The 23,860-nt window shown below is 38.6% G+C and overlaps 1 protein-coding gene across 1 annotated transcript in view; it reads left to right on the top strand.

The window, feature by feature from the left end:
* The window catches only part of CNTN3 (contactin 3), a 331,370-nt gene that overhangs the window by 210,199 nt on the left and 97,311 nt on the right, over window positions 1-23,860 (top strand). The window contains exons 6-9 of the mRNA XM_034658650.1: window positions 19,827-20,030; window positions 21,877-21,979; window positions 22,449-22,633; window positions 23,032-23,058. Coding sequence (XP_034514541.1) covers window positions 19,827-20,030; window positions 21,877-21,979; window positions 22,449-22,633; window positions 23,032-23,058 — 519 coding nt within the window. The remainder of the gene's footprint in view (window positions 1-19,826; window positions 20,031-21,876; window positions 21,980-22,448; window positions 22,634-23,031; window positions 23,059-23,860) is intronic.

Genomic DNA, 23,860 nt, shown 5'->3' with positions numbered 1-23,860 from the left:
TTAATAAATGAGAAAAACAGTTTGTCCTTAAATTTAAATCTCAAACTCCCTTACCTTATGTAGACTCATTTCTATATTAATTTGAGATGAACATCTCTACAGACTGGTCTAATGAAATAAGTCTATTATTATTATTCTTTTTGGTTTTTCCCAGGAGGAGAAACCAATTTTCTCGGTTCTCTCAGTGATGTGTCTTATTCCGCTACACAATATCCCCTCTACCTAATATGTAATCTTTTAGCTTTTTGTTATTGAGATTTTTATAGAATGTACTTTTATGATGTTCTGAGTGCTTTGAATCACAATTGTTGATCTACTTTTATTACTATTAAACTCTCAGAGTATATCAGCTACAATTGTGCTTGTCATTCTCCATTCATTGATGGCTGGTGAAAGGTCAGTTTCAACATTAAAAATTCTGCAAATGGAACAGGAAAAACTCAGCACTGTCTGGCAGATTTTGAATCACAGGACTGTTTGTGGCCCGCGCTCACTGTCTGACCTCATCTGTACTCCTTCTCCCCTTTCCCACTGTGTTCCAGCCACGTTGGTGCTCTTCCTTGTTTCCTTTACATGGTAGATTCAGTCCTGCAGGAGGGCCATTGTTCTTGGTGTTCCTTCTGCCTGGAACTTGCTGATCTTTTCAAGGTCTGCTCCTCCCTGTTAATCACACTTCAGCTGAAGGGTTACGTCCTTACTAACACTCTACTTGCAAATCATCCAGAAAGGGACGGCCACACACTTTGAGAAATGTGCCAAGGGAAGGGAACAGTGAATTAAAGAGAAGAAAAGTCAAAAGTTTTAGTATCGTGTGAAAAGATTTTCGAAAGAATGAGACATCAGAGCATGCAGACGCCAACAACAGCCATCAAATACACACTGCTGGTGGGAATGCGGCATGGTGCATGTTCTGGAAAGCGGTCTGGCATTCGGCCGTCAGATGACTGTTCTCATAGACTCAGACACGGACTTTCTCCTCTTCATCATGTATTTAAAAAATTTTTCACATAGCTCAGTAAGGGTTCGTGTTTGAGGATGTTCCTTTCAGTACTATTTAGACCATTGGAACGTTGAGAACAATCTTGGAGTCCACTGGTGGATTAGAGGATTGTAACTATAGTAAAAATGTGGTTGACGCACATCAGGAAGTCTGTACAGAGGTTGTAAGCCACAAGTAGAAGGCATAATATGGAAAGACCTTACAATAGTGCCTGCTTAAAAAAATTAAGAATTAGGTATATAACACAATATCATTTATGAAAAACGTAAACCAAATTTCTGGGAATGTTCTGGACTTTGATCTGGGTGATAATTGCACAGATATACTCAGCAAGCTGTACAGTTCCAGTGGTGCCCTCCACATATGCGTGTTAGACCGCAACTCAGAGTTAGAAACGGGAACACCGTTCTTGTCTACCTGTCCCAAGTAGTTCTCCTGAGTTGATTTCTATGGCATGGACCTCCTAACATTGTTTTCATAGCCACTATCATCATTTGATACTTTTCCAAAACCTACTTACGTTTGTTCCTTAAAGCTCTCTCTCTCACTCCTAGAATGTGAGCTCCCCGAGAACAGAGAATTCCTCTAACTTGTCGGTTCTGACATAACTCACACGTGTAATGGCATTGAATTCTCTCTGCCTTGTTGTGTCATGCAGTATCCTCTCTACCTAATAGCGAATCTTTTGGCTTTTTGTTTTTGAGGTTTTTATAGAATGTGCTTTTGTGATATTCTAAGGGTTTAGTGGTTGCTGATTAAGTGTGGAAGAAAGGAAGAAAAAGGAAGGAAAAAAGGGTGGAGGAGGGAGGGAGGAAGCGTAAGTGGAGCCAACAAGAGCCAGGGGGTTCTTCCCTTGCCTTGTCACCTCTCATTTACAATATCAGTAACCCTCATTTGCCTAATGGTGGCCTCTGTCTGTTGGAGTCATGCCCTTTAATCTCCCCTGCCCTCAATTAAATACTCAAACATTGCCAGCCCTGGTTTAGATTCTCTGTCGCTCTTTCTCCCTCTCTCCTTATATTCCCTCTTCCTCCCTTTTTCCATTCCTTCTCATACCTTCTTTGTCATTCCAGGGCCTGTCTCTACTTATTACATGAGGAAAGTCACATCACAATGCTCATCGAAATTAAAAGGCAGTGTGTTAAGGATCTAAGTACAAGAGTGCAAAATAATAATAATATATATAATAACAGATGGTGCACCTGTGTGACTCAGCCTGTTAAGCATCTGACTCTGGGTTTCGGCTCAGGTCATGATCTCATGATCCTGGCATCCAGCCGGGCTCCGTGCTCAGTCGGGAGTAAGCTTCAGATTCTCTCTCTCTCTCTCTCTCTCTCTGTCTCTCAAATAAACAAATAAATCTTTAAAAATAAATATAATAATAGCTAACATTTACTGAGCACTCAGTCTGTGCCACTGAGGTATAGTTAGCTATTTAATCTTGACAACAACTCCATAAAAGAGAGATCATTTTCCCCATTTAGCAGATGGGGACACTGAAGCTCAGACACATGGGTGATGGGCAAGACGGTCAGATCATTGTCCGCTTTTGAATGCCCCTGTCCCCCAACCCAGGAAACACATATTTACAGATTGTCCATGGTCTTGGCGACTCTCTGTCTTTATGAGTATTGTACTTCACCTCTCCCATAATCTGAGACAGTATCCTCGTAAGCAGGAAGCCTGTGGTTAGGCAAAGCCTAGATCATTTAGGTGGAGCCTATTTCCATGAAGCAGGGCTGCTCCCTTCAGCATAAATCTCAAGAGGATCATAATGTTTTATCGGGCTGCCAAACTCCAAGTTATTAAAAACCTCCATTCATATTAGAGGCTGTTATGTGTTTAATTCCTCTAGTAAGACACATCTGCGGTAATTCATGACCAGGAATGGGTCATTATACCTCGATAAATAGAGTACTGGCAGAGAAGCTAATAAATGTAAAAGAAAATACTTTCAGAGTGCCTAGTGCCTTTATATTTCTACCTTTCCCCCTAAATTAACCTTTGTATCGTAATTTTGATTGCCCAGTTACATTGACGCATCTGTGTGCACACTGCTAAATCTGACTTTTACCGTGACTCCATGACCATCTTTATAATGGCGTGCTTTGCGCCGGGCAAGCATCTGCTAAATGTACAGTGTGTGGAACATGTGGGTGGGTGGATACTGCTGCCTGGGCAAGGTATTGGCTCATCTGGTTTGCCTGGTGGGCTGTGGCTGCTGTGCCATTCCTGTGGACCCCGTGCAGTTTGCCCACGGGGCTCTTTCCTGCTTCGATTTCTGCTTTGCCTGCTGCACCTGACTTTGAGACTGTGTTTGGAGCTTCCACAGACGTTAAGTCTATTTTTTGATTTTGTATATTCCCTAGGCAGATCAAAGCTTTCTAGGGCCTCATGGAAGGAAGAACATTGACACAGAGAACTGTGGAATCAGAGCCAATTATTCTACCACGAAATAGCCTTTTCTTCCAAAAGAGCAGACTCTCAGCGGCAAGATAAAGTCGAAAACGGCACGCTGTTCGGGCTGTTTCATTTTGCTTCTATTTAGTCATACCCTTCAACAAAAGCCAGCATCCGGGGCCTGGGTCCCACCCAGGTCAAATACTGCAGCATTTGGAATCCAGCTCTATTAGAGCTCTGAGTCAGCCGTTGGGTAATGCCCCTTAATGAGATCGCTTGACTAGCAAATGACATTTTTGTTCTTAAGAGTTCACAGAGTCCTTTTTTGAAGATCATTGCATCCAATTCCCTGTACCGTTTAACTGCAGTAAGGGGTACGGATGATATGTGACTAGGGGATGAGTTTGAAAGAAGAGAGGGGAAAAAGGCAAAGGTGTCGTGTTGACTCCTACAAGTTATTATCATGCTGGTTCCTGAGAATCTTAATTACATCTTTCAGAAGCTCATTATTTATTGCAGAGAGAATAATAAGGCTTTCTTCTAAGTCGTTAGGCTTGGGATCTAAATTTTAGGCCTTCAATTTCTCTCTTTTATCTTGGCACATGGAATAGGGTTTGGATTAAAGAGAGAGGAAAGATTGATGGCAAGTCTGAGTTAGTGGGTGCACAACGACTTACATTTCATGAGCTGGGGCTTAGGAATAGGCTGGGTTCCAACCTTGCTTCCCTGCCTTACTCTGCATGAGATCTCATGTAACTGTTATGGGCCTCCATATTCTCATCTGTATAATGGGAACAATAACTCCTACCTCATGGGGTGGTATGAACATTAAAGGAGCTATCAGGGACAAAATGCCTGTCACAAAGTCGTTTCTCAGGAAGTAATAGCTGTTATTGTTACTACGGTGACTGTTTGTGCTGTTATTATTATAGAATACTCAATATGTGTCACACTTTTCAAAGCATAGCATAAAGCACAAAAAAATTGACCATGACCCTTCTGTGAGTCATTTTTAGGTACCACGTTTGTTGATGGAAAATGTTTTTTGAAGTAGACTTTGAGTCAGACATATTCTTCCCATCCCACTTTCTCTCACGTAACTAGAAACCTTGTACTTACCGAGCAGTGTGGTAAAGTAATTTACAAAATTAATCCAAACTCGTTAATTTGGTGGCACTAGCAAGGTGATTTTAATTTCATTTAGCCTTCTACAAATATAAAAGCCAATGTAATTCCACAAAGTTTGCCTATAAATATCTAGCATACAATATTTGAGAGATAAAGGTCAATAATTTTAATAATTAAAATTATATTTTTAATAACTTCATTTCTTCTGTCAGTAACTTGGGTGTGAAGTCAGTTGAAGCTGCATGCTGACAATGTGAATACAAACGGAAAAATTAATCCGTAGGATGGGACAAATGCCAAGAGTATACATATTGATCTCTAATATGGAAAACAGTGGCAATTATCTTCAATAATCAAATTAAAACTTGGTAACTAGCATAAGAGCTGACGAAAAGAAAGTCTGGTGAAGTAGCTGTCCTTTTCTAAATACGTTTAAGTGATGGCTGAGTCCTTCAAGAACCTCATTTCCCTGCTTTTATCCAGGACTTCCTGCCACGTGGACGACAAGAGTGCTTTCTTTGTGGAGGTTGTAAAGGCCAGTCGATTTTCTCTTGCCTGTGTGCCTGTAGGCAATTTTGTGAACTGTCCTGTGAAGACAAATGGATAGAATATATTTTGTATCCAAAGACTATTTTAGCTGCCCCTTAGAATAGAACTTATTGGGAAATACTTGTTCAAATAAATACAATTATTAGCACTGATCTTATACCTTTTTTGGTGAGAAAGTTTTTAATAAAAATAAATATATTATTGGGTTTTAAAATCTATTTTCTATGTATCTTTGTTTCTTTTCTTTTTTTAAACAGTTATGAAAACCTTCAAGCTATGATTTTTCTTGCACTGAGTTTTTCAGTCATGTTTAAAATACTTGAATTTCTAAAATCAGTGCAATGACAGCCACACAGCTGAAGTGTATTCTTATCGTAAGAATTATCTAATTAATTTTTCAAAAGATGTTTGTCTGAAGTCACGGGGATATGAACTTCTCATATTAGGCTCTCAATAAATATTTACAATGTAAACTTTTATTTTAATTCACGTCCCTTTTTAATTTGTCAATATTAGCCTATTTGGTTTTACTGTCTCTTACCCACCTTTTGAGATATATTAAGGTAATTTTAAGTCAGTGAATTGGTTTTTGTCAGACACCGTCGTGGCACCGAGACAGGCTGCTCTCTGGCTGTTCAGAGAGCCAGTAGTAGACTATCGGACACTGCCAACAGCAGGGGAGCTGCGATGAGCTGATCATCTGCCTTGGAACATTCTCCCCTTCACCCCAGAATGAGAATTCATCAATTAAAGAAAAGGAGAGAACATTTTTAATTACCAGGATCTCATTTCATGTGTCTGGCGTTAAACCGTTAGATATAAATTGTTTCTTTTTCCTACCTGTGCCATTATGTTTTCATGAGGGTTCAAGAGTGAGGTAGAGCGGGGACCTTTTCTCATATGCATTTACTATCTGCATATCACCCAAAACAATGGCATGGAGATGAGCATTTAATTAACAGCTTTCCTGATTTTAAAGGCAGAGCAAGCTCTCTGTATCCTCATAGGGATATGATGAGATATTTCCATTACTTAAGATTAGAGGCAGTGAACTGACATTTAGAAATGATTGTTCCCATTTGGAAATATTTCCAAAAGCAAGTTAGAAATAGAACTCCAAATCAGTGATAGCTTCCAGTGCCGTGCAGAGCAACTTACTGACTCCCCAGCTCACTCAGCACCCCCTGTACTGAGAACCCGGCTTCTGCTGCAAACTTAGTTCATCTGATGAATTTAGCAGAAAGGATGCAGTGTTTTGTCATGCCTGCATTTTGAATATTTTCAGATTCCGAGTTTGCTCCTATTAGCTTTCTATTCAAATGAGACCCAGTAACTTTTTCAGAATGCTTACACTGGCTTACCTTTTCTCTTGAGAATAAAATTTTAATCCTAATTATATTCTGTTTAATTATTTTATTCTTCTCTGGTTCTGCCAGTTGTATTAAAGTTTATTTTTGCCATGTTCCCTTCTCTTTTTATATATAGTGGTTTCTATATATCCAGTAGGGTATACTTCAGTATTTCCTAAAAGTACATTAAAACACTTAAAAAAACAACTCCCACCACTCAACCTAGTTGGTTATAGGAGTCAAATCTCCATGCACATCATGATTTTAGAGCTGCTCACCATCTCCAAAGCATAGAGAACTTGTGTGACACCTGTTTGCCTTGTCCTCCCGACCAGCATCTTAAGCTCTTCCGGATGGTTTGGTCTGCTCCCTAGTTCTGCCAGGGAAAATTCTATCTTCACTCCTTAAATCCAGGTGGACTGGTTCACTTCAGAGCCCGAGTTAGTCAGCCCTGCCTCTCTGCTTTCTTCACAATGCCTGCATTTTGCATAGTTGACTTCTTTGTAGGGTCCCCACAGAGGACAATCCAACAAGACCCAGCAACACCAAAATCAGTGACAACAACCACGAGGATTTATTGGGCACTCACTATTTGTCATGCATGCCTGTAAGTGCTTTGTATTTTCTTATTTAATCCACACACCAAACGTATGGAGTAGGTGCTTTTCTTACCTTTATTTTGCAAAAAAGGGAACTAAGGCATAGGGAGAAAAGGAACATTTCCCTAGATTACACAGCTGGAAGTACCAGAACCAGGGATGGATCCTAGCCCATGTTTTTTGGGGCTTTTTTATTTTTTTGTGGGTTCTTTTGTAGTTGTTTGGTTTGGGTTTGTTTGCCGTTGACTCTTGTTTTTAACCAGTACCCTAGACCATCTTTTGTAGAAGTGAAATTTGCAAAGGAGATTCAATATTTGAAGGATAGAAGGGATCATAAACACCAGTACTCTCCAACCATTTTGAATTCATGGGTTCATTCTAACTGTCAAAATGTTAATATCACGCATGTGATTGAGAAGATACAATGAGAAGACAGTCCCGTATAGTGGTTTGGACTCTGTTCCACATTGCCTGGGTTCAAATCCTTCTAACTCTATTACTTGGGACTTCCCTAATTGCCTTAGTTGCCTCATCTGTGCAAAACAGAATGATAACAGTGTTTGCCTCATAGACTTTTGCGAGGATTAAATAAGCTAATATGTAAAGGTGTTATCGATATCTGGTGCTGAAATCAGTATCAGTGTCTGAGTATTCAGCTGAGCTGTTTTTATTGTTTTTTGTATTTTGGGGAGAGAAAATACGTGACACCCCAAAGTTCTAATGAATTCAGTAACACTTTTTTTAAAAAAAGATTTTATTTATTTGAGAGAAAGAGAGAGCAAGAGCAGGGTAAAGGACAGAGGGAGAAGCAGACCACCCAACGAGCAGGGAGCCTGATGTGGGACATGATCCCGATCCCGGGACTCTAGGATCATGACCTGAGCTGAAAGCAGAGGCTTAACTGACTGAGCCACCCAGGCACCCCATTCAGTAACACTTTTTAATTAAATATACATTCTTGTCAATCACAGTATAACCTACACATGTTAAATAATAGAACCTGTCTATATGTTATAAAACATATAATTTGTTCAGCCTCTCCATCAAGTGCAGCATGCATGTGGATTCTCTTCTCAATTCCAGAGTTTCCAAAAAATCCATATTTGGCAACCAAAGCAATTTCATGAAACCCTCTCCTTTTTCAGGAAAGAGAATCTGAGACCAGAGAGTTTAAGATAATTTATCAAAGGTACATACCCAGAATGGGACAAAGTAATGTCTAAACCTCAAATTTCATGACTCCAACATGGAAATCCATACTTCCAAAGATGCCCCAAAAAGCTATTTCAGCTTGTTTTTACAATCAGAAAGATAGCTTGGTCAAGCACTCTTGTGTCCTTAAACAGTATTTTATGTTCTTTGAGTTTATGTTATCCCCATTATCTTTGCTGTTTCTCCTTGTAAAGCAATAGAGAAGTGTTCCTTTATATCTTTATATATCAGAGGCTGAAAGGAAGTTTGGAGCTGCAACAGAACAGTTCCCATGTTCTGTCTACCTGCCCTCATTACAAGTCATCAGGCACCCTACAGGGTTGATAATCAAATCCTTATTACTAAGACTGTTCTGTAACCTTTGTATATTTTCTCTGGTGAACAAATGGTACAAAAACAGATTCTCTAACTGAAATTTGAAAATCTTTCTCTAAAGAGAAGTGATAAAATTGATTATTTTTACCAGAACCAAAGTATGATAAGTATCTATGAATAACAGAAATAAAATATAGCTACAGGGTTGCTTGATCTAAAAGATGGCATGCTAAATACTCTTTGATGTCACACATTCAACTTGGAAGCTAGGAAAGCCCTTCATGTCATGCCAGTGGAAGGTCAACTAATTGAATTAATAAAATAAAAAGATGAAAGAAATGAACATGCTCAGAAATTTTCCAGACGGTATGTTATCAAAATAAAGTGTGGTATAAAACAAATGTGAACAATTTCAGTAATTCCCAGAGCCTTCTACAACATATGGTCTCAAAAAAAGAGAAAAGACAGAAAAAGTGTCTAGAAGCAGAGGACTAGAGTTCCACAGGGTAACTAAAATAAATTCATTGCTTTCACTTAGAATATCAACTGCTAAAACATAACTGACAGGGAGATATTTATATCACCTCAGGTAATATTAAGGGAAAAGAATCAAAATAAGCAGGGTAAATCGACAAGACACCTTGTTCAACAGGAATTTATTTAGAAAATAAAAATGCAGTATTGTTTGGGAGAATAAACAGAAGAGGTAATATTGGATTACGAAGGAATGAAGTTCAGGATTCTTCCAGTTTAAGGAGGATCAACGGACATTTATGTCAAACAGATTAACTTTCTTTCGTAAATTTATTCTTGACTTTGATCAAGACAGAATCTAATGTTCATACACTGTAGATCTGCATATTTACTTCTTGGAAAGAAAAGCTTTTCATCATATTGGCTGAAGAATACTCACATGATTGCTGTTTTTTTTTTCTTTTCACAAAGAAACCTGTCTTCTTTACCAGCAGTGCTTTGTACAAAAATGTTTGAAAAGAGGAAGCAGGCGGTTGCTTTGCATTTCTTTGTATTGTTTTAGTAAATACATGGGAAGCCAAAAAAAAAAAAAAAAAAGAGAGAGAGAGAAAGAGTCAGTGTTCCTATTACAATTTCTGTTATACTTTGTTTCTTGTTTGAAAAATGTAAAAGGAAGGAAATTAACTGAAATAGTAAACATAAACTTGACCACTTGACCACATTTTAGGGACAACTGTCAATAGAACAACACACTTAGATTATATTAAATACTTGAGCTGGTTCAGAAGGTCATTGTCCTTTTTTACCAACTGAGGATCATGGCATGAGTTTTGCAACCTTCTGCATGAGGCACAAATGAGCTCAGTTACTTACTTGAAGTGTAATTAGGATGCATTTTTAAAACTCTGTCTGCCTCAGTGGACTCCCGTTCTACAATTTTGATAATCACAATGAAGCCAGTATTCATTCAATATTTCTTTATTAGAACAAGATTCAGATTAGAATCCTAGTGGTCCCCTTATGAATGACTAGAAAGGTCATTAGTCCATTGCCAGATACAGAAAAATTCCGGTGCCTAGCACCAGAATACAGTATTAAAGAATTCATAGTTGAAATGCTGCCTTTGACATACTCTCTATCAGCTCGCTCTTCACTTACTCTTACACCTCTGCATTTATTGACCAATACAATGCCCATCTATTAGTTAAATATGATGTTTGTAAACAGGTAACTGAGATGTTGAAAAATAAAGTGGGGATAAGGAAAACCTACTAAAGTAGCAATGGTGAAGTCTACTAGAAATTAATATTAGATCAACAGTTCTTTGAAAAGTACAGAGAATCTCACATGATATAAATTGACAACATTTTGAGGAGCTCATAACGGCAGGGTATGGACAGAATCAGAGCAATATATTATTTTCTTCCTAATTTCTACCTCTTACTATTCCTGGTACCTGGGTAGTATAAATTGTGAAAGAGTCCCTGAATTAGGGACATTCAGATACTTCTGTACTTTTTGATCTTTCATTGACCAGAAATCATTCTTGCACTGATTGAGGTATACTATATCGAGAAAGCAATTAATAGAGAGGGATCAAATATACAGTAACAACAATATTGAGGATTTATAAATAAGCCAGTTGGTCAACATAGTAAATCTTTAGAAACAAAGATCAGAAAGATGATTTCTAAAAAAAGTCGAACACTAAGCAAATGAGAATTGTAACTAAAACCTGCATTTGAGAGGTAGGCTTTTATTTCTTCATGTGTATTTCTCTCTAACATCAGCAGGATTTTATTCAGGGGGATTATTAAAATCACAGATAAAGAATGGCAGTCTTTTCAGGCTTTGGAAGACATTTCTACAGAGTGATAGATTGATAGATTTTTCCATGGACATATCTTCATAGCCAAGTAGACAAGGACTAGAAACCTGAGGCAGAGAAGAAATGTATGTGTAAAGACATGCGTTTATAACTTAGCATAACAAGCAAGGGAACATGACCTAATACAAATGTATTTTGCTAACTCCTATCTTTTTTCAAAGCCTACAAACTATTATCTATATTTGACTTGGACCTGAAGCTGCTGTGGTGTCTCCTGAGCACGTCCTTAACGTCTAAAAGAGGTGGGCATTTATAGAGCCCTACAGATGTGAAGGATGGGAATTACTTTTGATGATAGATTTGGGGGGGGAATTTGTTTTTTGTTATCAGGTTTATTTGGGATATTCAGGCATAATTGCATATCCTGCCGTAATCAAACATTTACATAGTCATTTTAAAAAAACAGATGACTTTGTACTATTTCAAAAGTATAATTTATAATGAAACCACTACTATTTAAAATCTATTATTCAAAGGAGTTACAGACCACAAAGGGTAAAGATCCATTTTAAAATAAGTTTTTAAACTATTTTGATGAACAGTTTGATGTGCTACCAATGGCAAATAGTAGTGTTTTATTGTGTGTGTGTGTGTGTGTGTGTGAGAGAGAGAGAGAGAGAGAGAAACATTAATTTCTCCAGCTTCCTGAGGACTAATTTATTGTACCCAGTAAGAAGACCCCTGTGATTTGGTAGGACGACTTCATCTTCTGCTAATAAAGTCATTCTATTTACAAGTGATAATGGACATTTTATTCTGCTATAAAAAAAACAAATCACCCACATGGCAAGAAGAGAAATATCAAGTCCCCATGACATTCCTTAAGGAAGGATACAAGAAAATGAGACCTAATGAGAAATGGACAGTTACTGTGATGCCACTCCTTTATCCACTAGCCCTTAATTATTTCAGTTATTTTTATTGCACATTTTCCCCATCTATAGAGTTCTTTTGTATCATTTGCAACCCAGTGAACCCCTGTCTGGAATTAGCTTCTGAGAGTTGATGTGGGAACTATAACCCAAAAGCACTACCTTTGGATTCATTAAAGTGTGGGCTTCCTGTAGTTAGCTTGTACTAGAAAATTTCCATTTTGCAAGGAGAGTGTAAATTTTGCATATCATTTTAATAGCAAGGCAGGTCAATCAAATTATAATTGGCTCCAATTAGCCCTCCCATGAGCTATAGAATTCTTTAGCTTCTCCTGGACTGCACTTAAAAGGAAAATGTTATTTACTGTCACTGAAGTCATAAAAAGTGTCCATTATTCAGTCTAAGTGATGAGGAAAGTGCAAGCCTGGCAATATGGATTTGGCATATATTGAAGATCTGCACACCAACATACACATTGCAACAAGCATGGCCTTGTACGAAATGTGCTATTACAAAGCACTTTCTTTTAGCTGCACAAGCAGGTCTTGGCAGTGAAACTTGTAGTCATCCACAGCATTTGGGTTTTGAGCTAATCTTAAAATTGCTTTCTAACATTTTCAAAGCCTCGAACTCCTTTCAAAAGCATATTTTTATAATAAAAATGAGGAAACAGAAAAGAAATGCATTGTATTCCCCAAGTCTCTCTTACCTTAAGATCTGACTCTTATTATTTTGGGGGTTTCTGCCTGAGTTTCATCACTATAGCAGTACGTCCACATACAACCAAGGGGTCGCAGTAACTACAGGTTGGGTCTGTGACAAGACAGGATTCCTGTCTTCATAAAACATCACAGTAACTGGTCCATCCTGATTAGGTCTCATTTTCTCTTAGGAAAATTTAAACTACTTTCTTTGACAATGTCATGCTTCCTTAATACCCTAGCCAAAGGAAGTAGGTCAGTAAATGTCTTGCCGATGTTTTTGCTCCTTCCCCTTTTCAGTTACCCAAGTCGTTGCCAGACATCAGGGTTTGAGTGTCATTGAAGTTGGCCCCAATTACATGTCCTCATCTTGAGATCTCCCTGGTACAAGGAGACAAGGGTGGGGTCAGTCCACTGAAACAAGTGGGAGGGTGTTGGTTCTTTGGGGAAAATCAAAAAGTTCTTCATGAGAAAAAAAGTGTATGTATCCAAGCAAAAATAAAGAATGGCCTCTAGAGGGCTCCCTACATTTCTGCATCCACAAATATGGAGGGAAGAACTTCACTTTGGCACCACATCAGTTTTAACAGCCACAGTACCAGGAAAGGGATGAAGGCGTTTGTTAGAAGAGCTTTGCTGGCATAAAACTGAAGACAAGGGCACCTGGGTGGCTCAGTCGGTTAGGTTTCCAACTCTTGGTTTGGGCTCAGGTCATGATCTCAGGTTCCTGGGATCAATCCCTGAATCCAGCTCTGCACTCAGGGGGGAGTCTGCTTGAGATTCTCTCTCTCCCTCTGCCCCTCCTCCTGCTCATGGTCTCTCTCTCTCTCTCTCTCTCTCTCTCTCTCTCTCACAAAAAATAAATAAATAAATCTTTCTTTAAAAATGAAGACAGAGACTTGTGGAGTCACAGTGTGATGGAAGATGCAGGTGCCCACTGAAAATATTCCTGTTTCTGAAAGAAAATGATAGAACCAAAAATGGTGGTCACAGAGCACATCAGGAAACTGCATTATCTCTTGGAAGCTTCTGTTGTGCAATGGAAATGGCTCATATGTGCTCCCAAAAGGTGGCAGGACTAAAGCAAGAGAGAGGAGTACGGAAGATTTAGGGGACTAGCCTAAGCTCCGTGAAGCTTCATGTGGTGGTGAGGACAATATGACAGCCTTATAAGGAAGAGAGGTGTAAAAGTAAAGTTAGGCAGGTAAAGATCGCCAAACTCGTAACTTGGTCCAGAGCTAATACTAACCTAGAACATGAGCCATTGAACTTTTTCTTAAAAGTTTAGTCAGATAAATAGTTTAGCCTTTATGGGCCACATAGTCTCTCTTGCAGCTCCTCAACTCTGCTTTTGTATCATAAAAGCAGCCACGGGCAATAACAATTGGATAGGTGTGAGTATGTTCCAAAATACTCAGTTTACAAAGCGGGCAGCTTTGTAACTAGACCCCCTAGCTATACTTTGCAGGCTCGTGACCTAGAATCAGCTGGGAAGCATGCAAGGATGAAGGAATGTCATTTTTAGGTTGTTTTTTCTTTTTTTCCTCCCCTCAAAAGTCACACTTGTTAGTAGTCTAAATAAAAATAGATTAGGCAGACATTTATAGGCTAAACAAGGAAACCTGCAACATTTGTGATGTTGCCCTCAATGCAGCAACTTACAAAACAGCTTTTGAAAGACTGCACACTGAAATGTTGGAAAGGTTCTGCTTTGAGGGTACAGACATTTCAGCCCTAACCATTGATCTTTTGGTCTTTGAACCTTAAATTATCTTCAGTTTTCTACATGGCTCTAGAGTTTTGAATATGTACTGTCTCAGACCCTCCGTCAGTGGGTGTCGACTCTAAGCTCCATATCCAAATTTCCTTCCCAGTTGTCTTAATCAGTGATATGCATCTTGAATGACATCCAGCAGGTTCCCGCAACCTTTTAATATGTCTTCTTTCAAGGGAGGTCAAGCTTCCCAGTTGGCACCAGAGAAAATGACCAAAGTTACTTCTACAATTTTGTTCAACTGCCGTTTTGTTTGACTTCTCCTAGAAAATGCCTATGTAAAGGATTAAATCTCCCTCATAATAGAAATTCATAATGAAACTAGGAATAAACCCTTAAATGTCAGTGGTATGTATATTAATGTATCTCCAGGTAAACACTAGAGTGACATATTTCCTGTGAAATTGACTGGCCTTGTACTTAAGTGACCTGGGAAAGAATGTGGCTGGAGGAGCGATGTCATTCATCACATATTACTTTTTTAGAAAGCAGTTTCAGCACTTCATTATCTTAATTTATGGCTAAGATTGGTAAAGCCTCTTTGCTCTCTAATAAAAACTAAAAAAATATATCACATACCTAATATTAACATAGAGTTGTTAATAGAAAGCCCAGTGGCCAAGTAGTTTTGGCGTAATGTGTTTGTGATTTACACCACAGGTTATGAAAGGTTTTGTAAAGTCTAGTTCATTTGAGTATATAAAATTATCATTTTTATTATAGCTTTGTATTTATCATCATACATAAAATGATGTTGAAAAATCTCCAAAGAATGCTGATTTGATATATATTTTACTTTGCAGTGTACAATTAATGTTTATTGCAAATGCAGATTTTTATGATAAGTAAACTCTGATAGTATTACAGCAGATATATTTTTTTTACTTTATTCAGAAGGCAATAAATCACATAATTCTCTAATGTTTTCAATCAGAGCGATGCCATATATTTTAACACGGTCATGCAGGCAATAAATGAAATAGTGCAGATCTTCTCTCTAAGACATAAAAGTTATGTCTCACTCCATCTCAATAAGAAAGTCTGTAAAGAAGGGTAGGTAGGTGCTACAAATTTCTGTTGTAGCTGTCATGATTGTATGTACCATATTAAATACAGATGTGATTTCTTTCCATGAGTTGTTAAGGGTCTGAATCTTTGTGTGTTTTTTGTTTTGTTTCGTTTTGTTTTTTAGTGGGGGGAGGGGGAAGGGGAGAGAGGGAATCTCAAGCCGACTCCATGCTCTGCATGGAGCCCAAGGTGGGTCTCGATCTCACGACTCTGAGATCATGACCTGAGCCGAAACCAAGAGTCAGAAGCTTAACTGACTGAGCCACCCACACATCCCGAGGATCTGAATCTTTGTATAAAACTGTAGGGCACTTGGGGCGCCTGGGTGGCACAGCGGTTAAGCGTCTGCCTTCACGCTCAGGGCGTGATCCCAGCGTTCTGGGATCGAGCCCCACATCAGGCTCCTCTGCTGTGAGCCTGCTTCTTCCTCTCCCACTACCCCTGCATGTGTTCCCTCTCTCGCTGGCTGTCTCTATCTCTATCGAATAAATAAATAAAATCTTTAAAAAAAAAAAACTGTAGGGCACTAATTCATTTGCTTTGGAGTTGCTATGATTTGCTGTCTCTTTTGAATACCCCCATGCCCTGCCACTGTATTGGTTTTATAATCATTTTACATAAAATATGAGTCTTTCTTAGGCCTTCTAAGTGCAGGCTTTCTTCATGTTTTGGTCTCTGGTCATTTGTTTTTCTTTGGAAATTTTATCTCTACCACTTATCACTGCACTTGGACTTAATAACAACACCTGATTGTTACCTATTATTATTATTATTCCTTTTGGTTTCCTCTTGCTGGTAGGACAAATTACCACAAGCTTAGTGGCTTAAAACACTGTGGATTTATTATTTTACAATTCTGTAAGCCGAAAGTCCAATACAGGTGAACTGAGCTAAAATCAAGGTGCCAGATGTTGACAGGGCTGCTGAAGGCTCTGACGGCTCTGAAGGCTCCAGGGGAGAATCCATTGCCTTGCCTTTTCCAGCTTCTAGAAGCCACCTGTTTTCTTTGACTCATAGAGCATAGCATCTTCAAATAGCACTCTCTGGCTGACACCCCTGCTTTTGCAGTCCCAGTTCCTCTTCTCTGACCCTCCTGCTTCCCTCTTACAGGGACTCTTATGATGACATTCCCCTCACCCCTGATAATCCAAGATAATCTTCCCATCTCAATATCCTTAATTTAATCACATCTGCGAAGTCCCTCTCACCATGTCAGGTAACATATTCAAGATTTCAGGGATCAGGGTGTTAACATATTCTGGGGGTCAAGATTCTGACTACCATGCCAATATTAGGCCCAACCTCTCTCCTAAGCTTATTTTTAAAGATCTCACCCACCCATTGAGCATTTCCTTCTAGGTTACCTGCCTGAGTCTCAGAAGCAATTTGCAGTACAACCTCTTCCATTCCTAAAGTGGCTCTTCCTCCCTCTTTCCTGTTTTTCCTGTTTATCCCAGCTCAAAACCTTAGAGTTAGATTTTTATGTATTCATCAAAGATCTTTTTTTCTCCTGTATTTATGAGGATATACTATTTCCCCATGGGGGAAATCCTGGACCAGGGAGTATGGGCCAGCAGGAACACCCCAATGGATTTCATCCGTTAGCTGGAAGCAGCCCCAAGAAAGTGCAGCCGCAGCACTCCTGGGCTAGCAGATGGACACCCCCAGTTAACTGTGTTCTAGGCAGTGAGTTCTCCTGAAGTGAGACCTAAGTGGGACACTTCCACGTCTACCATAACCCATCCTTCAATTCATCCATATTCACTTCTCCATGCTTGCTTTGAGAGCAGCCTTAGAATGCGTTTAATTTTGACTTTCTTCTCTTCTAACAATCCTTCATTACCAGCGTCATACAGGCAAAGCTACCACAATATCTGTATGCAATATCATGATGATACAATATTTAAATCTTAACAATATTGATTTGGTATTTAAAAAATACTACAAGTGGAGCCTTATAACATTTCAGTCGAAATTGCTATGTAATATTTGTTCCAAAGTATTGCATCTACTTATTGATCATGCATTCTCCTTGCTATATATTTCTTACATGAGTTTATTTGATTTAGGTTTTCTGACTCTGAATCTGAGTTCTTTGCACCAGCCATTCTCATTTTAGTATAAACTGGTTGGTTTAATAAGGTTGACTTCTTGTTCTTAACACCTAGCGGACGTCTATAACATATATGTTGGCGAGCAGAAGTTTTACACTCACTGGACAAAAGAGACATTTTTAAATAAAAAATGAAAGGGAGAAGGGCAATCATATTAATTTCATGGGTAGAACACTCTGAAAAGCAGAATGAGATGGCTTTCCCTTCTTTAAAGCAGGATGAGGTTGCAGGGATTAGGGGATGTTGGGGTGGGACCGGATGCTTAGTGCAGCAGGAAGAGCCTAAGGAGCTAAGACTTCCACCCCTGTCAATTTCAGCAATTGCAGAACTCACTCAGCCTCCCTGACCAGCATTCTTTAATGCTGTGGTTTATTTAGTCCTCCTGTAAGAGAAAAGCACCATCGGGTAGGCATGAACCAACTGTGGAGTGGATGTTTGAGACCCTTTTTTTTGTTTGTTTGGGTTTTTTTTGGTTTTTTTTCATATGGTCCAACAAACAACTTTAGATTTCACAACCTATCAGATGACTGATTGAAATGTCATGAAACACTCTACTGATAGGATAGAATGATGTGGAGAGCAGTTCAAGGTTAAAAATCTGTGTCTCTAAATGTGCGCAGTGTTTGCCATTGACTTGCTAACCTTTGGAATCATCAAATATTCACATTTGCATTGAAGGCAGAAGGGAGCCAGTCCTGTCTCCTTGCCCCCAGGTACTTACTGTGTTCTCTCCCCTGCTTGCTTTTCACATGCTCCTCACTTAATCTGGAGTTGTTTTTATCCCTGCCTCTCAGAATGTTCTTCTGTCCTTTAAGACCCATTCTTCAGTGATGAGATAATGTTACCTCTCCTTCCTCTGAAATCCAGAATAATTCTCACCCAGCCCTTTTACATTGTCTCATTGTTCTTTGTATACTGACTTACTGTCCCCCTTTACCAAATGCAAAGACCCTTTACCCCTGGAATTATGCCTTAAATATATTTTGAATCTGTTACTCACTGAATCTATTTTCATTACATACATTTTCTGAAAGCTCTTTTGAAAAAGCATTACAGTCATGAACCAATACAATAAGGTTGATGAAATCGTAAAAGACAATAGGGCCATAGAAAGAAGGAATCAAATGAGCCAACCATGGTGACTGTGCTTAAACAACAACTTGCTTCTGAAAAATGCGGGCACCTAGAGCAATGCGGCTCTGTATTACTTACCCTCATTATCACAGAGTAGAAGAATATTAGTTCCTTTGGAGAAAGTTGGTGTACCTTGACCCTAAAAGTCAAGAAAACTCATATTGGACTTTACATAGAAGTTGGTAGCATAATTGTATCCTTAATTAACTCAATAAATGTTTATTGAGGACTGTTAAGCTAATTGGGTGGGGGAGGGCAGTCAGGATAAAAGTTGACATCAGTGTTTACCAAGTGGTGGGAGGACAGATAACTAAACAGACCATTACATATGGAGCAGTAAGTGCTTTCACTGATGTGAGCTTAGAGTTGCTCTAGATAGGAGAACCTACCCTGAGGACTAGGATGAAGGAAGACTTCTCTGAGCAGGTGGTCCCTTATATTTGGAACCAAGACTTGAATACCATCTGGAAGTTATTGTGGCAGAATGGGGTTTAGTGTTGAAAGGGGGGGAAGGCAAAAGAGTGGACAGAAGAGAAGGACACTGCAGGCTCCTAGAGCAGCATGTGCAGACACCCAGGTGCTAAGGCTTTAAGCAGGGGCTTAACCATGCAGAGTCTCCTATTCAGGTTAAGAAATTCTGCATTAGGGGCGCCTGGGTGGCACAGCGGTTAAGCGTCTGCCTTCGGCTAGGCGTGATCCCGGCGTTATGGGATCGAGCCCCACATCAGGCTCCTCTGCTATGAGCCTGCTTCTTCCTCACCCACTCCCCCTGCTTGTGTTCCCTCTCACTGGCTGTCTCTATCTCTGTCAAATAAATAAATAAAATCTTTAAAAAAAAAAAAAAAGAAATTCTGCATTATTCCCGAGAGTACCAAGGAATTGCAGGAAAGTGTTATATCAGCAATTGACATGGTGAGATTGGTAAATTTGAAAGATCACAGAATGTGTGGTGTGGAGATACAAATTAAAAGGAAGAAGGACTGAAGCCAGAGAGACTTGTCAGGAGGTGTCTGGAGTAGTGATAATGATGATGGTAATAATATTGCTCCCACAAGAATGCTAATCAGCAGTGTCCTCCGCCATAATGCAGAACGACCGCAGAATCCCTTCACAGAACTCTCTCTCTCCGTGACCTGCAATAAAAGCACTCAGCAGGACTTTGTAGTAAAGGCGGTTTTGTGTATTTTTAGTATAATATGGATAACGTTCCTTAATGATGGCATTTCTTTCCCCCCCAAATTTTACTAGAACTATCCTATGCTTGGATCTTCAACGAATATCCATCATTTGTTGAAGAAGATAGTCGGCGATTTGTCTCTCAAGAGACAGGCCACCTCTACATAGCCAAGGTCGAGTCATCCGATGTGGGTAATTACACATGTGTGGTGACCAGTACGGTGACGAACGCCAAGGTGCTGGGCTCCCCAACTCCTCTGGTGCTACGTTCTGATGGTAGGAAATCTTTCAAGGTGCAACTCTAAACGTAAATGCTGTGAATACTAGCAAAAATAAATGGGAAATGGGAAAAATATATCACAAAGAATTACTTCATTTTAGGGGGAAACAACAAATATTTATGAGTACAACGATGAAGATTATTCCATTAACTGTAGGTCCTGTACCTAATCCTTACCCAGGACCAGCTTTATAGTTTTCAAGACGATTGTAAAATAAAAATGGTGGATCCATTTTTCAGAAATTATTAAGAATTTCAAGATGGTGGTAGGAGACTGTAGAACCAAGCATGAGGTTCTTCTGGGCCTGGGACTCAGATTGCATTGTCATGAAGTCACCTGTCCTGATTTCAGTCACCTTAAAGTTCTTAAAGCTCTGATCATCTTGTTATAGGATATAAAGCATTTCTTAAAAATTGTTTTAAATGTACACTAGAGGGAGGAAGGTGGGGGGATGGGGTAACCGGGTGATAGACATTAAGGAGGCCACATGATGTAATGAGCACTGGGTGTTATGTAAGACTGATGATTCACTGACCTCTACCACAGAAACCAATAATACGTTACATGTTAATTAATTTAACTTAAATTTTAAAAAATGGAGGGGTGCCTGGGTGGCTCAGTCATTAAGCGTCTCTCTTCGGCTCAGGTCATGATCCCAGGGTCCTGGCATGGAGCCCCACATTGGGCTCCTTGCTCAGCGGGGGGCCTGCTTCTCCCACTCCCACTCCCCCTGCTTATGTTCCATCTCTAGCTGTCTCTCTCTCTCTGTCAAATAAATAAATAAAATATTTTTTAAAAATGTTTTAATGGAAAAAAAAATTTTTTAAATGTACACTAGATTCCCAAAGCTTACTCATTTTATATCTGAAAGTTTGTACTCTTTGACCAACCTCTACCCATTTCCCCCACCCCTAACAACGTAGTGATTATAGTTAGTAATACTGTATTATATACTTGAAATTTGCTAAGAGAGTAGACCTGAAGTGCTCTTACCACAGAATATTTAGAAATTAAAATGATATCTATGTGAGGTGCTAGATGTGTTAACTCAATTGACATAATCATTCAACAACGTATACATATATTAAATTGTCACATTGTACACAGTAAAAAAAAAACAGGTTGTACTGTTTTATTTTTGTACAGTCTAAATACATGTAATATTTATTTGCTAATCATACGTCAGTAAAGCTAAAAAGAAAAAGGAATGTGTTTCCTCAACCCCTTCATGGCTATTTCAGAGGAAGCAGACTTGTAAGCCTGGATAACCGCCCCACTTACACAAAACCATATCTGACACAGCACAATGCCGTGACCACATATTATCTAAGCATTTCTTTCCAGTCAGTTATAATTGAATTTGACCTTTCTCATTTATTAAGTTACTGTTTCTTGTCTCCAGGGTGCCATTTAATAAGTTTAAGATTGGTTTCTCTGCTACCAGGGTACCATTAAGTAAATTCCCTCCCATAATTTATGCTCTTTAGAATATTTCAGGAAGTCATAATACATTGTATATTTCAGTTTGACTAGAAATGTCCAGATTAAATGCAGAATGAAAAGGCCTCCCATTTTACACAATGTGAAGGGCATAATGGTTTTCTTAGAACCGCTCTGTAAGCGGTAATTTACATGGAATCCAACGTCCCTGATGTTTAGTAATGTTGCATGTTTGGCCCAGTTAGCTCTGCTTTGAAAAATACCTAATGGATGGCCTAGTGAATAATTTGAATCATTAGAGGAACTAGTTCAAATGGAGCAAAAGAAAGTTTTATTTAAGAAAAATGGGACAATTCCAAAGGAAATGTTGAAACTACTAACCTTGTATTGTGGATTTACAGGTGTGATGGGTGAATATGAACCAAAAATCGAAGTGCAGTTTCCAGAAACTCTTCCAGCAGCTAAAGGGGCAACTGTGAAATTGGAATGTTTTGCTCTTGGAAAGTAAGTTTTATAACATTTACTCCAATATGCTGAAATATTAGTTTGCTGTAAAAGATCCAGATAGTTTTTGACAGACTCTTCCTTATTTTCTAAAATGTTCTTTCATTTAGAAACAAAGGGAAAATAAAATGTAAGGCAGTTTGCTGAAAATGATGGTACCTGCCAAATTTCATGAACTAGATTGGTGTTATTTTTCTTTTGCTTGTTTGTTTGTTGTATTATAATACAATAGATATGTGTTCAACTTTTTTCTCTAAATCATGAATTAACTCAAGAAAATGTACAATTTATTTTATTAAAATATCAACTTAGTAAATCGTTGTATCAGTTTTATGTAATTGACAACTGGAAGTGTTCTGCATTTGAAACCTGGGGCCTTTTTGCTCTATCCTAACAAAAGGTTTGTCAAGCCTAAAATGCATCCAGGCATCTGTTTAAAATAGCAATAACCTGACAATTTTCTTCTTAGTCCTGTACCTCAGATTAATTGGAGGAGAAGTGATGGACTGCCCTTTTCCAATAAAATTAAACTGAGGAAGTTCAACGGTGTGCTTGAAATCCCCGACTTCCAACAGGAAGATACGGGTTCCTATGAATGCATTGCTGAGAATTCACGAGGAAGAAATGTTGCCAGAGGGCGTCTCACTTACTATGGTGAGCACCTACTTTGGGCAAATTGGATTTTTAGCTTTTGCTCTCAATAAAATGTTGTTTGGCGGTGGGAAATTATGGCAGAATGCCAATGTGCAGCTTGTTCTGATCTGCATTTTGTTAAATGAGGATGAATATTTAGGAGGAATTAAAAAGCAGTAACATTTTGCAGTGAAGTCAGAGGTATGACATATCCTGTTTGCATTTTAAAATGATTCATATAAAAATGAATATTTCACTTTTTTTCTACAAGTAATGTTTTATACACTTGGTCATATCAAGGAGCCCTCTCCTTTGTGTCTGTCCTCTTCCCTAGAAAATGTGACTTTGTATCTTTCTTTATGATCTTTACTAAGCAGAAAGAAACTGTTGACGGAGAGAACTTTTAATTACTGCATTAGACAAACCATATCAACTTAGGCTCTTGAGTTCTTCAGTGTTAATTTTCTCCCTTCCAATAATGTAACTCTGCTGTGTTTGCTTCCTTTAATTTATAATCACATTTATTTGATGTACTGTTCAGTTTGGGTAAGGAAAGGATAACAATGCTACCTTTATTTGTAGTCTATTGATATAGAAAAATTATCTTTTTTTTCAAAATTTGTTTTCAAGTCACCTCTATTTAAAAAATGAGGTTTTTTTGAGGAAAGCATGATTTAGAAAGTCTAAATACATGATTTTACAAAATGTACTGTAATATATATAAAGATATATGCTCAATGAATATATACTTACAGTTTAATCATTAGAAACATTGCAAAACTAGTGGGAATTGACCACTTTTGTGAAAGGCAAATTGCATTGCATTCTATTTATCTTAGAAAGTGGAAATGGAAACAGTTTGCATAAATAAATGTTTCAGGGAGGAAAACATTTGCAAAGGCAAATATCAAAATTATAGGGCTTTTTATGACCTCCCTCAAAAATTTGCATTAATTACGATTAGATTGACACCTGTTCAACTATTGTAAGATTTTAGGATCTGTCAGGAGCAAAATGGAGGCCTGGTTTAATATCATGAGTTATTCTGTGTTTTTTAAGTCTTGTTACATGATTGCATTAGAATACAGAGCACCAAGGTGAGGTTACCCAGGTGTCAAGGTCTACATGCTGGTGGGATAATAAAGAGGTGGGTTGGGGGGCACTTAAGCCATGTGACTGTTTAGTCCTAAAACCACTCAAAGCACATAGGAGAAAGCTCTGAAGGAACCTTTCTGAGAAACCATTAAT

The sequence above is a fragment of the Ailuropoda melanoleuca genome, chromosome 4, assembly GCF_002007445.2.
Source record: "Ailuropoda melanoleuca isolate Jingjing chromosome 4, ASM200744v2, whole genome shotgun sequence".
In the NCBI taxonomy this organism is placed as follows: domain Eukaryota; kingdom Metazoa; phylum Chordata; class Mammalia; order Carnivora; family Ursidae; genus Ailuropoda; species Ailuropoda melanoleuca.
The sequence above is the reverse complement of the archived record's forward strand: the minus strand, read 5'-3'. Positions and strand labels throughout refer to the sequence as shown.